Below are 14567 nucleotides of genomic sequence, written 5' to 3' on the forward strand. Positions count from 1 at the left end.
TTCAATATTAGTGCGTCAGATGCAGTAAAATTTAAATGCATCAATCATTATTTCTTGAAGCGTACCTCAACTATAGCTTAATTATTAAACATACTGTAGATCTTTTCCAACTTGTTCTTCTGTGTTTGGTCCAGTAACGTAAATGGAGTCTTTTGACTTGGATGTTGTCTGTCCAGCCACCGCATGGGTTGGACCAAAATAGGGCCAAGACATTTCCTTCACACAAGCCACACAGGCCAATTTAACGGTTTCATGTTCAAACGAGTTATCCCCTGGTATAGGCCAGGTGCAGTCAATATGAAAATTAAAGTTAATTCCATTGAAAGATCGTAACATTTCAAACTTTAGGTCTTCATCAGGCAAAGGCATTTTAATGGTTTGGCATGCTACTTTGGTGTCAGATGTGAGCCAAATCGATCAAAGCCCCTGCTATTTGTGTTGGGGCTTGACATAATGTGCTGGATGTTCATCTCATCGTCTTCCTGCAGGGGGCGACAGACAGTAAGTGACGTACATCTCAGCGCATCAGTGGCGAGTCCACCATTCAGAAAAAACATTTCACACAATGGAAAAACAATCTATTCTTATGACACTATCTGTTTTAAAATGGGGCCTTTAATCCATTATGACTTGGTCTTTGCCATTCTGGTATCAGTCAATGTATAACAAGGCTGTGTCTTAACAGGATATATGTATTACATCCTTTTAAAAATAATAATTTAAAAGATTTTTAATGGCTATTTTGCTTTGTTTGGCAGCGTGAGATGATGACAGGAAGTGAGGAGAATACTGTATTTCTGTTATGGTGGGTACAGTGTAGTGTGTAATATTTAATTGAATCTGCTGCCTTGACTGCACCCCAGCTGCATCAGGTTCATCAGAGACGGACCATTACTCAGATAGAAATGCCATGCCCTTTGTCACTGCCGACTGTTGGGCCTTGTCACGGTCACAGTCACAGTCCGAGGAGGACATACGCTGAAAATGTGCCTGCTTTCTACAATGGAGGCCTTTCTGGCCATAATGAGGCTTGGAAACCATAAGTTACCTATATGGCATTAATAGTGGGGTCTTGTCTGAGGCCACAGGCTTCTTTTCCACCATTACTGTGTCCATTATGGGTGCTAATCCACTTACTGTACAAGCAACATTCTGCCATGATGCATTTTCCTGACAGGTAATTGACAGTGCCTACGTGATGCAAACACTTGCGTGTTTTTTGTGTGTTTTTTTTCTTTCACATTAGCGTCCAGTGTCCTGTGTGCCTCACACAAGCCGTCATAAATGCAATAAGGTCCCATTATGTTAGCGTGGAGGCTGTGGCTGCCATGAGCACAAACCACATAAGCAAGGTGCACTGTCCTTGCAATTTCTCACCAGGCTTGTCCACACAGAACAGATCAGATCGTCAGAGTGCACACAACATAGAATTTATCATAGACTACAATCCTACAAAAGTTTCAGTGCAATGCAATCAATGCTACGTTGCTATTCACACCCTGATGACGGTAGCAGGGCCAATACGCGTTGTCGTTTTTTTTTTAATGCATTTGCCCTTATAATAAATTTTGGGTTTTTTTGTTTACCACATTAACCCCTTAAGACACGGCATTATAAATCATTATAAATCAATGACCAAGTCGCAATGTAGGCTATTGCTAAAGGCCATAGTGCCACAGGAGGTACGGCGTGCATTAAGGGGCTACTCAACTGAAGTTCCTAGACCAAGGATTGTTTTGAACATTGCACCGCCTCCAAGAGCACCAGTTGGTTTTGAGGGATACTAGTAGCGCTCTACCAACTCTTCTACTGCCACGCTGTTATTATTGTTGTAGTTGTAGTAGTTGTTGCTGTTGTGTTGTTTGCTGTGTTGTTGTTGTTGTTGTTGTTGTTGTTGTTGTTGTTGTCGTCGTTCTTGTTGTTGTTGGTGTATCATTATATGCCACGATGCTGGAAGTCCCAGCAGATGTAACATATTCTGCCTCGGCCTCAATATGCTGCTTGGACCGGAGTCGAGTCTGAGTCTAACGGAGTGAAAGAAAATAGAATTATCATCAGACTGAAGTGCTGCTATTAATGTACTGCACATTGAGAAACTGCATCACTGGTCCAGAATGAACGCTTTCCCATTCCCATGGCAGCAGTAGACTACACAACAAACACACGCATGCACGCATGCACGCATGCACGCATGCACGCATGCACGCATGCACGCATGCACGCATGCACGCATGCACGCATGCACGCACGCCCGCCGCGCTCGCACACACATACACACACACACACACACACACACACACACACACACAGAAAGAGAGAGACAGACAGACAGACAGACACACACACACACACACACACACACACACACACCTCTGTGTCACACAGAAAGAAAGAGACAGACATGCACACATACACACGCACGCACGCACGCACGCACGCACGCACGCACACACACACACACACACACACACACACACACACACACACACACACACACACACACACAGTAATGGGAAGTGAGAGGAGAGCAAGACTAAGGACTCTAAGGAAAACGCATGAAAAATGATTCACATTCCCATGGAGGCACCAGTGTGGATATCCAATGAGTCAAAGTTTGGGCTTTTTTGTCGCTATGTGGGCCTTCTCAGGAAGTGGACGATGACATACATTTGTTTTGACCATGAGAGAGGGCTGAGAGTCTCTCACAGATCACCACATCCAGCTAACAGACGGCAAACACTTCAGTGTGGCCATTCAGTGTATTGTGGATATTTCCTAGACAATGTCAGAATCTTACATGGAGAAATTTTGGATTGAGTTGGACTTGAATGTACATAATTTTTCATGAATTGTATTTAAGCAATAAACCAAAAGTGTGCTTTTTTAGAAAAGATTAAAAGATTGCAAGTATTTTTGAATTTCAATTTGGAAAATTGGGGATAGGGTACATCAGTAATGTTTATGTAATCTTTGTAGCAGCTTCATACTTAATCGTTTGTTTCTAAACTTGGAATATATCCTGGACATATTGGAATGAACCTTTATGCCATAGTCAAGCTTTCAGCTCACCCACATAGTTCCCTTGTACATCCCAGTAATATGGGTACTGAGTAGTGGTGTCAACAATGATCGATTCAGCGATGCAATCCAATGCAGGGCATGGACGATCCAGAATCGATCCGTCAAGTTCCAGAATCAATCCGGCATTTTTTAAAGTTTCAATTACTTCCATGGATATTTCGGGAGCAAATGAATGTTAAATTAAATAAAAGCACTTCAAAACATTGCAAGACTGATACAAACTGATACAGACTGATACTAAAAACAGCTAACAAATTGTTGCTCAGTATCTGACTACTTGTATTGCCTCATCATGACTGATTAAACATTTGCTTTGCTTTCAGTGGAAATGTAATGCATTGCAATGCATTGTGGAATCGAATCGAATCGAATCGCTACCTCCCGAATCGTGATCGAATCGGATCGTGACGGCAGTGCCGATCCACACCACTAGTACTGAGTCCATGTGATGGTGTGGTGGTGGCTTAGGTGGTAGAGGAGAAAGAGTGTAGTGGAAAGTGCGCACATCCAGCAAAAAAGCATCAGCAGGTGCCAGATCAAAAAACTGTCACATGTAGGAGCGGGAAAGGATCTGCACACTGCTTGCAAAAGACTTAATTTATTAGGAGCAACGTTTCGATCATAGATCTTCTTCACCTGAAGAAGATCTATGATCGAAGCGTTGCTCCTAATAAATTAAGTCTTTTGCAAGCAGTGTGCAGATCCTTTCCCGCTCCTTAGGTGGTAGAGGAGCCTTTTTGGTAATCTTAAGATAGCAGATTCGAGCCCCCCACTGCCTGACCCCATCAATGTGTCCTTGAGCAAGATACTTAACCCAACTCCCAATGTGTGAACGGGAGTGGGAATGACTGTGTTACCCTTGTCAACTTCATAAAACCCCATTTATTTCTGCATTTTATACATAATTCGAAACACTTTTTTGTGATAACAGTGGATTATTGACCAGATTCTGATGTCTGCGATATTTTAATAATATAACATGTTGGCACCTTGTGGTGTCAGCTGGATTCAGGGTGAAATAAAGGAACCGGCCCTGCTAGATCACTCGTCTGCCATCGGTTCCCGGCGCGGGTCATTTGCCGGCCCCTCCCCATCTCTTCCCATTCCATCCCATTCGCTTCCTGCCCACCTCTAAAACTGTCCTGTCAATAAAGTCGTAAAAAAAATCTTTTGAAATAAAGAACCCACGATGATGAAATAAAGGTCTCCTGGTAATGACGGCATGCCTGTGTACATGCACCAGTCATCCATATGCTATAGCTTAGACCAGTGGTTCTCAAACTGTGGGCTGGGGCCCGCTGGTGGGCCCTGAAGTTATTCCAAGTGGGCCTTGAAATCATTTTCTAATAATCAAAGTCATATTTGTGTGCATGTTGCTGTTGATTACTTATTTGGGTTGTAATGTTTATTGGGTCAGAGGTGGGCCCCTAACATTTGTGAAAATGTCAAGTGGGGCCCAAGTTGGAAAAGGTTGGGATCGCCTGGCTTAGACAGAGGATGTGGTAGTGTAAGTCTGAGTTGTCCCCCACTGTATTGTACATTATGTTCTATTTAAAAGACAAGACACCCTCCTATTTTAGAATACTTATCAGCGAGGGGAATAACTGTGTGTGTGTGTGTGTGCGTGCATGCGTGCGCGCGTGCATGTGCATGCGTGCGTGTGCATGCGTGCATGTGCGTGCGCATGTACGCGCCGCGTACATGCGTGTGTACAGTACATGTGTGTGTGGGCATGCGTTCGTGCATGCATGCATACACACACATATGTGGCACAGTGGTGCTTCATTGTGATTGTACTGAGAGAGAGAGAGAGAGAGAGAGAGAGAGAGAGAGAGAGAGAGAGAGAGAGAGAGAGAGAGAGAGACAGAGAGAGACAGAGAGAGACAGAGAGAGATTGTAGGCTACTGAGAGAGGCAGACAAAGGATGGTGAACCCTCCGCTCATTGTCAGGCTGCAGGCCTGAGAGATGATGAGTTCAAGGTAGACTACAAAGCGCCATGTCGAGCCAAATCAAACATTTTACGGAGCAGGTCAATGCAGCCGCCTCATCACCATTACAGTACACACAAAGACTCCAGCTCTTACAGGGCACAACATTTCAAAGGGAGCTTTGATTAAGGTTAAGTGCTTGGTGTGTCATGACATAACGCTCCGATTGTTTTTTGCTGCTCTAACTGCAGACCTGTTGAGGGCCCATATAAGGAGCCAAAAAAGGTCACAGTCCTTTTGGATGCACTATGCACTTAAGTAATTTACTTTTTTAAGGCATTTACTACTGATTACTTTTAGTTGTGTCTTTTTCCAATGGCCACATCATTTACACAGTATTGTAGACCTACAGTGCCACACTGCCCAGTCTGTGGGACTGACATCAATAACTTATATATATGTCCTTAGATTGTGTGTTTTCACTCAAAATTACAAGTGAAAAGAAAAAAAATCACAAGTACATTTCTAGCAAAGGTATTGAATTGTATGAAACAACATTTGTATGAACTTTGCTCCGTTATGTTTTTCTTTTTTTAATTTAAAAAAACAAAAAAACAAAAAATGTTCTACCTTTACTGGATAGGACAGTTTGAGATGGTGACAGGAAATGAGTGGGAGAGAGAGATGAGGGAGGATCGGGAAATGACCGTGGGCCGGAATTGAACCCGGGTCCCCAACGTAACAGTGAAGTGCCCTACTGTTTGAGGCAAGTCAGGGCCACTCCTTTGAGTTTTACAAGCTGTATGTATGGTAATTTGATTGCACATAATAGCATGATGTTAATGTCCAATGTATCATGTTAATTCACAAAGCCAGAAAAATAGCACTGGCCAAATAATCATTTGTGTCAAAGGCCTCCGTGATTTAGGGAACAGAAATAAAAATAAATATTAATTAGAAACAATAGCAGGACTGGGAAGTCAGCCTTGGGGGACAGAGCATAATTACATAAGTAGGCAGACAATTCGGGGAAAAAAACATCTCTCTGTAATCTATATTTATCAAGAGCTAGTGGGGTGAGGCGGGAGGTAGGGGAGGTTGGGGTTAGGGAGAGGGGAACGAAGGGGGTGGGTGCCTAAACGCTAAACTTCAAATCAAAGCATCACCACAGAGTTACTGGTCTCTCTTCTTATCAATCAAACGGAAACTTACTAAAAATAATAATCCGAGACAGGAGGCAATCTAAGTCTATTACTGTGGATTGCGCAAAAAAAAAGAGGTAGAAAAATAAACTCAGCATGTGAAGGTGACCAGGGTCTCTGCAGGATGCTGACACTGTCCCTGGCTCTGGCTCTGCCACTGACCCGTCAGCCGACCACAGGCCAAAGCATCATGAGAATGGCAACATTGCGGTCCGGGTGCACTGTACCCTCTGTGGAAACTGCAGGAAACTGTGGGGTGGTGAGACGGCCAGACGTGTACAGTATGTAATCCTCCTCCTCCCCACAGTTTATCTACCTGTGGTCGCAAGATTTATGTGCCATCATAAAACCTGAGAGATTTTGGGAGTCTGGAGGTTTCTGGACGATTTCATTTTGAGGAACAGCTTTGGCTGCATTTCTAATCAATCCGATCATTTATGGCGCATCTGACAGTAGAAATGCTGGTGCTCTGTGTCATGTTATTGAGCGTATAAGGGCCCAAATATCAATTGGGTTTGGGTCCGTCCCACGGGCCACTGCAGGCCGCTCAAGGCTAATCCTGTCAGTGTCAGTCTTATTTCCCTGTGATGGCTGAGACTTTTAAACCCACACTTGTAACTTGGGTATTTGAACTTTCAGAAATTGAAAAAGTGTCAGTAGGTATTGGACCACGACAAAGAGCCTTAATAAGGTTGCAGGCCTTAATAATGTCAATTGCAGCTCCCAGGTATCAGTATGAAGTCTCGCTCCCAGAGGGCAGTATTACCATTCTGCCCAACAATCATTGGATTACGCTCTTGATACCATGAGCTGTAATTTAGTTAGTGCGAAACATATGCCTTCAATTGTTCACTTTACTAGTCAATATTCCCCCATATAGGGACTGAGAGATAGAGATTCTTTGACTGAATATTAAGCGTATTGATCTTCACATTTATGCAACATAATTCTAAGTTTTGCTCATAGGAAGTGCATTAAAAGTGCATGCTGCCGTTTCATTGGTTGCCTGCCTCATTGTGCCGGACATGTTGCATTACTCCCCTCTCCCATACTCATTATCGTGTATCTCTTGGGACAAACAAAAAAGCTCTCTTGCCTGTATTTATTTTTTCGCCTTGACAGTGCTGTTAACTCCTCCTGTGATTTACAATCGCAGGAATTGAAGTCTGAAATCTCCCACGGCCGGATATGTCTCTTTCATACAAACCTCCCCATGTACAGGGAAGTGGGGCTTGGTATAAATAGGATACTGGATCTCATGCTAGATAACAGCAATGCCAGACAATGGATAATGGGAACGTGGCCCTGAGAGTGAGAAATACATTACATTACATTACATTACATTTGGTCAGACGCTTTATAACCAAAGCGACTTTCAAAAGAAGACATAATCATAGCCAACATCACTAGCAAATACAAAGTGCACAGGAAATATACAGAACAACAAGTGCAGATGCAAAGAAAGCAGATGCTGTTGAGCTGTAAGCCTTCTCATGAAAGTGAGCGGACGGTACATTGCATGTATGTGTGTCTTTCAATTTCTCAGCATGTGTACATGGCAATGTGAGATGGTGTATGCATGGCCGTAGCCAGGAGTTTTAAATAAGGGAGGTCCATACAATTTTTTAAAGGTGCTGCATGATGCCCGGAGTATCTATTGCAACTACGCTGCTCATTGAAACTGTGGTGTCTTCTGCCAATTTTTTTCATGAATATTTGCTAAATAATTAACTAATATTTACTAGTATGACCAAAATACAGTATGTTTTGCAGGTGAAAATATCTGTTTCTGGAAATTAAAATTAATTAATTACATTAATTGCCGAGTCAGTGACACGTGTCATGCACATACTCTTGGAAAGGGCAGAAAGAGACCTGTCCAATGGTGCCAGCCACACACTCACCCATACACCAAAAGCTATGTAAATAAAAACGTTAATTGAAATGTGTATGCAAAAACCGAGATTAAAAAATATATATTATTGTCTCTAAAAATAAGGGAGGTCCGGACCTCCCTTACCTCATATGTGGCTACGGCCATGGGTGTATGTGACTGGTATTGCTCTTGCAAATCAGTTATCAGTGTGTATATGACCATGTAATGTGTTAGGGGTTGGTCAAAACAACAGAAAAGCTTTCCCCATTATGATATTGGCATGTTTCCAAGATTCCCAGAGGTGTTATTGTTAACCTTTTGAACCTGTTTGAAGTGTCTCTAGCCGAGTAGGCCTAGGCGAGGCCATTTTATTTCTATAGGACATTTCATACATAGATGTAATTCAATGTGCTTCATTAAAAATAAATACATAAGTGCGCAGCAAATGAAATGAAAAAATAAAGGCATCACAGTGAGAAAAAGGGAAAGGATAAAAGCAATTATCCAAATAAAAGCAAATTCTAATAATTAGAATCAAAGAAAGTTAAAACATTAAAATCAAAATGAACAATTTGGAATAACTAAGAGAAAGCATCTGAGAGCGGCTTTGTCTTTAGTCTGCATTTAAAACGATCAACATTAGGATTTGAATCTGGAAACTGATTCTGAAGCTTTTCAGCATAGCAGCTAAAGGCTACCTTGCCACACTTTACTTTATTTAGACATTAGGAATTGGCTAATATTAGATTAGACTCTACCACGCCCTATACTACAAAGTACAATGCCCAGTGAGAGGTCAAAGGTGACAGACACAGCTGACTGAGAGAGCCGTCATAAATCCTGCCTTGTGTGCTTGTTTAAATGTTTTGCTCTGAATTTGTGCCCTCATATATCTGCTACTGCCTCACTGTTTACAGGATGGGGACAAGCCAGCTTGTCTACTGATCCCCACCAGCAGCTCAGCAGCACAGCAGCACTTACTGAATCACATACATCCATGAGACACACAGCCAGGCAAGTCTGCCCGAGGCAAGAGAGTTGCGCTTGCTTATTGTCGCATTTTTTGCAGCAATGCTGGGCATGCTTACCAGAAATGCCATGTTTAGGACGGAAGGAAACATACAACAAGTGACTCAGCTGTGACCCAGGACGATGTACAGGACAAAAGGGTGGACAAGCGAATGGAATGAGCTGGTGAATCATCTGGTCACACAGCGAGCAAGTAGTGCTATCGACTCACTGGAGACGACGTTTACAGGCACTTGACATCAGCTGATGTAAGACCGCGCTGGCTGTGGTGTAGGTGTCTGGGTGCCCTGTGTGTGTTATGGTCATGTGTGACATTGGGCCAATGACGCAGACACCAGCCGGGCCTGAGTTATGTCTTGTATATGCTCAGTTTTCTTGTGCCATGTCTGTTCAGAATAGGCCTTTGAATGGACAACACCTCACAAGGCAGAGTGGCAGTAAAACATATGAATTACAACAGTGGTCTTCTAGCCACCGGGTGAATAAACAAACTGAACATGAATGACGTGAAAACCACATTTTTATTGGCTTGCAATTTTTTTTTAATGTGATTTGGTGTATTTCCAAAATATTTTGTGGCAAATTAATAATAAAGATGAAGAAGTTTTGTTTAATTATTTTCTCTCTCGCTATTTTACTTACACCCCTACTAATGTCCGCCACCGCCACAACACACAACCCGCAACTCGTCTTCACCCCCCCCTCATAATCTCTGTCTCTCCTTTTCTGTTCCACTCCTCTCTCACCCCTTTCCCACAGCTCCATCATCATCACCCCCTCTCCCTCGCTCTGACTCTGGGGAGATCTGACCAATGGCTGAAGCCCAGCCCCCTCTGTGGGCCCAGAGGATATAAGAGTGGTATGATGAGGGCACGTAGCCAAGTGGATGCAGTTGTACGACAGAGCTGACAGATACGCACACCACTTAACGTCCAACTCAGACAGGTTCATGTGAAGCGGTCATTGGCAATTGCATACAACACAGTATCAAGTGCTGGCATTGATATCGACTTTGAACCCAGCAAGGATTTGTGGAGTGTTTTGAAGGGGGACTGAACACTTTTGGACTTTTGTTGCTGGGAGCTATTTGAGAAAATGGGCAAAAGAGATGAACGGCGATAAAGTTGATGACGACTGATGTCTGTGTTGGGTGCCTGCTTGGTCTGGCAGGAACAACTGTTACACAGGAACGACTTATTCAGGATTGCTTTCAACAGTGATCTTCATTCGTGATTTTAAGGTAAAGGCTTCCAGCACTGTATTGTTATTTCAGTGTCTTTATGTTAATTTGATAAATTTGAATTTAAGTTATTACTTCAAAAATATGCATTTATTTGTAGTATTATTTAACATATTAGAACAAATGCTCTCTAAATTATCAATAGGATTTGTTGGACATAACATTTTTATTATTAATGATTGTGGTTCCTTCTAGTCTCACTTTTAAGCTGCTCCATCTGAATTTTTTTTGGGCCTGATATCACAAGGGAGGACACATGTGAACAGATGCACCAACTTATTTCTGTGATCATTTTACTCTGTCCTAAATTCTGTGTTCCATCTTTGTTAAGCTCAATGAGACTTTGACCTCTGACATGCTTCAATATACTACACTTGATCCCATTTAGTCAGGTCAAGGTTAGCAATGCAATGTCATGTGAAGGGGCCAAGAAAGTTCTATTGAAGAGATCTATTGTTACTTCATTATAAACAAACTGTCCCGGCTTAAGCGAAATGTTCTCACTAACTAGACGATCCCAGGGGAGGGAAGCAAAACAAGTGTAATATGTGAGACCCTGATGTTTTGTCAAAGCATGAAACAACGTCAGCAGAAAGAATAGCCCTAATGAGAAAGTGACCCAGAAACTGTCAACTGCGTTTATGTGCATGGCAAAAAAAGACTTGAAAGCTTTCACTGCACACTGTGTATTTATACAAAACCCTTACAATGACTTGTAAAGTGGAAGTATCAAACAAGCTGAGATTTGTCAGCGTTTCCTCAGTTTTTCCATTCTGTCTTTGATCGCTTAAGATCAGTGGCCTGATTTATTTATTTTACTCTCACAGGGAAACCCGTACCACTTTTCTGCTTCTCACTGACTCTCGCCTACTTGGGTCCAGCATCCTGCTGCCCCCCTCCAAAAAAATGGAGAACTCCACAAAGGGAGGAAATGTGAACGGCGGCGGCTTCACGCTGGACTGCAACATGACGGGCACGCACTCCTTCATCTTCACCTTCATCCCTGTGGTCTACGGCTGCAACTTCGTCCTGGGCGTGGTGGGCAACAGCATGGTGGTGGCCGTCATCCGCTACTACATGCAGATGAAGACGGTGGCCAACATCTTCGTGCTGAACCTGGCCGTGTCCGACCTGACCTTCCTGGTGACCCTGCCCCTGTGGGCCGTCGTCACGGCCATGGGCTACCACTGGCCCTTCGGGGTCTTCCTGTGCAAGGCCACGGCGGCCATGATCCTCTTCAACCTCTACACCAGCGTCTTCTTCCTCACGGCGCTCAGCATCGACCGGTACCTGGCCATCGTGCGGCCCATGGAGTCCCGGCGCTACCGCACGGTGCGCTACGCCCACCTGACCTGCGTGCTGGTCTGGACGGTGTCGCTGCTGCTCAGCCTGCCCATGGCCCACACGCGCAGCACCATCCCCATCAACGGCACCGACATCACCGTCTGCGGCATCCTCAGCAACACCTCCAGCCACTGGCTGGTGCCCCTCAGCCTGATGAAGAGCGTGCTGGGCTTCCTGGTTCCCCTGGCCGTCATCCTCACCTGCTACTGCCTCATCGGCCGCGCCGTCCACGGCCCCAGGGCCGGCGTCCCGCCCGGCGTCCGGGGCGGCAACAACCGCTGCCACGGCGACGAGGTGCTGTACATGCTGGCGGCGGCCGTGCTGGCCTTCTTCCTGTGCTGGGCGCCGCACCAGCTCTGCAGCCTGCTGTACATGCTGCTGCACCTGGACGTCATCAGCGACTGCGGCGTGCTGGACGCCGTCGACACGGCCATGCCCTTCACCATCTGCATCGCCTACTTCAACTCCTGCGTCAACCCCATCCTGTACGGCTTCGTGGGCAAGAACTTCCGCCGGAGTCTGCTGAGCCTGCTGCGCTGCGGTGGCAAGGGCCTGCCGCCACGACACGGCGTCCACCACAACCACCACCTCAACCTCTCCACCAAGATGAGCACCCTCTCCTACCGCACCTCCGACAGCCAGGTTCTCACCACTGCTGCCAAGACCTCCTCGCTGTCTCGAAACGAGCACTTAGAGGAAAAGAAGTAATGACTGGGATGGGAGAGCGAGAACAAGCACTGTACGGTTCCTGTGAAGAAGCGGATGGCTAGAAATAAAAACAATGTTTTTTTTAAATTAAAATCTCGCACAGTTAAGCTCACACTGTACTGTGCTTGAAAGATAAACTTTTTTTTACTGAGAGACAATGAAAGACAGCAAGACATTTTATTTAAGACAATTATAAACAATGTAAAAAAGTAATTAACTTCTTACTGCCTAAAACAAAGATGCTCTTAAAATACAATATACAAGCCAACACATATATGGCATGGGGACTTAACTGTATTCCTACTCATGACCGATATACGTGCACTTGTATACAAGAAAATATTGAAGATGTGACCTTCACTTAACAGTACAAACTGCTGTATCATTTTAAAGTTTTTATTCCTAAAAAAATGGACGGTAAATCATTGAAGATAGCCAGGGTAGCCGACGGGTGGGAGGGGAACAAATGGGTCAGTTGTCACGGGCCCAGAGAGACAGGGGGCCCCAAATTGGGTTTTCAATACATTGTATGTATTGAATGAGGGGCCCTTTCAGATGACTTTGTCCTGGGCCCAGCAAAAGCTGTTAGCGGCAAAAGCTGTCAGCTACTGTCAAGACAAGACAAGAAAGACTCTGTAATAAGATGACTGGCAATTGTGACTGGTACTGTAACAATGTACAATGTAATGTATGTATGTATTACTGATATTGTTGCTGGTAGACTTCATAATCCAACAGTGCCCAGGTGACAGTAGTGCCAAGAAAAAGAAAAAAAAAGAAAACGTCATATGGTGCATCCAAAATAAAGCATGTGGTGTCAATGTTGTTTCATGTGCAGCAGTAAAAAAAATTAGCAATATTATTGAGTGTTAAATTATTATTCAAACATCTACTATTTACCATTTATGATGATTAACAGGCAGGAAATAGCTATCTGGAGTAAATGGACCGGACTGCTAAACCCAGAGTGAGTTCATGTAGGCTATTGTCTGTTGTGCATTTAAGCAATAAGGATGATGTGTCAGAAACTGTGTTCAGACCATCCACGTTACTGTAATTACTGTAATCCATATTCTGGGCTGGGGTTGTTTTTGGAAAAGTACAGTGTTTTACGGATATTACTGATATTAATCATCTCAATAACATTATATCCATCCATCAACACATCTTCTTAACTAAACACACATCTACCATTAGCAAAACAAACACTATCCAGTTGACCTAATCCCTCCACTTTCCTGCCAGTTCCTGATGAGAATAGATGAAGTGTTTTACTAAAGCCATCACCACCTTCAGCTTGGATAGTGTCACAAGTTAAGCCACTGATTTCACCAACTGATCTAATCAACGGAAGTGTTGTTATAACCCTTGATGAAACAGGCGGAAATGACTCTCAAGATTTTCATTCCAGATATAAATTACAGCAGTCTTAGCTGTCTGTAAAACAAACAAACACAACAAACATAAGCTGACTACAGGACCAATGGCAACCTTGGTGGATCCGAGACAAAATCATCAGAAAGGGCCACACCTGAATGCTTTCAATGGGTTTGTTTTTGATGGAGCAGGGATGCTTTTGCTATGTAGCGCGCATGCACACTTTGCCAGTTTGATGCATTCTGGTTAATGCATCAAACTGGCAAAGTGTGCATGCACGCTTCATAGCAAAAGCATCACTGCTCCATTTAAAACGAGCCCAATGTAATGGGGACCCAATCGACCCCCTACCCCCCTTCTTGGGTGTGGACAGGGCCCTGTACCAAAGTAGACCCAAGTACAACCAACATATCCATCATTTCCACTTTCACCTAAAAGGCCTTTAGGAGACAGTACCGATTTTTCTGATGGTATAAAGCATGGTCTTTATATTCTTGTCATATGAATAAAAATAACTCCAAATAAAACACTGGATAGTTGGGGTGAACATAAAATCAGCCTCCAAATAAAGGGAACTGTGAGGTGTGCCTTTTTATATATATATGTATATATACTTTTAGGGGCTTTTATGCCTTTATTTGACAGGACAGTTGAAGATGGTGACAGGAAGCGAATGGGACAGAGAGACAGGGGAGGATCGGGAAATGACCCTGGCCGGACTCGAACCAGGGCTCCCCGTGGGTGGGCATGCAAGCCCAAATGTGGGGGGCTTAGCGCGCTG

General features: G+C 43.9%; 1 protein-coding gene across 1 annotated transcript; it reads left to right on the top strand.

Annotated features, from left to right (window-relative positions):
- The first annotated feature begins 10017 nt into the window (after positions 1 to 10017).
- Positions 10018 to 13331, top strand: agtr1a (angiotensin II receptor, type 1a). Its single transcript, XM_063219151.1, has 2 exons — positions 10018 to 10357; positions 11185 to 13331. The coding sequence occupies exon 2, from the start codon at positions 11264 to 11266 to the stop codon at positions 12407 to 12409; it is 1146 nt and encodes a 381-aa protein (XP_063075221.1). The 5' UTR covers positions 10018 to 10357; positions 11185 to 11263; the 3' UTR covers positions 12410 to 13331.
- Positions 13332 to 14567: the final 1236 nt, after the last annotated feature.

The sequence above is a fragment of the Engraulis encrasicolus genome, chromosome 16, assembly GCF_034702125.1.
Source record: "Engraulis encrasicolus isolate BLACKSEA-1 chromosome 16, IST_EnEncr_1.0, whole genome shotgun sequence".
Taxonomy (NCBI): Eukaryota; Metazoa; Chordata; class Actinopteri; order Clupeiformes; family Engraulidae; genus Engraulis; species Engraulis encrasicolus.

Coding starts and splice junctions, on each gene's coding strand:
- agtr1a (XM_063219151.1), top strand. CDS start 11,264: ATGGAGAACTCCACAAAGGGAGGAAATGTGAACGGCGGCGGCTTCACG.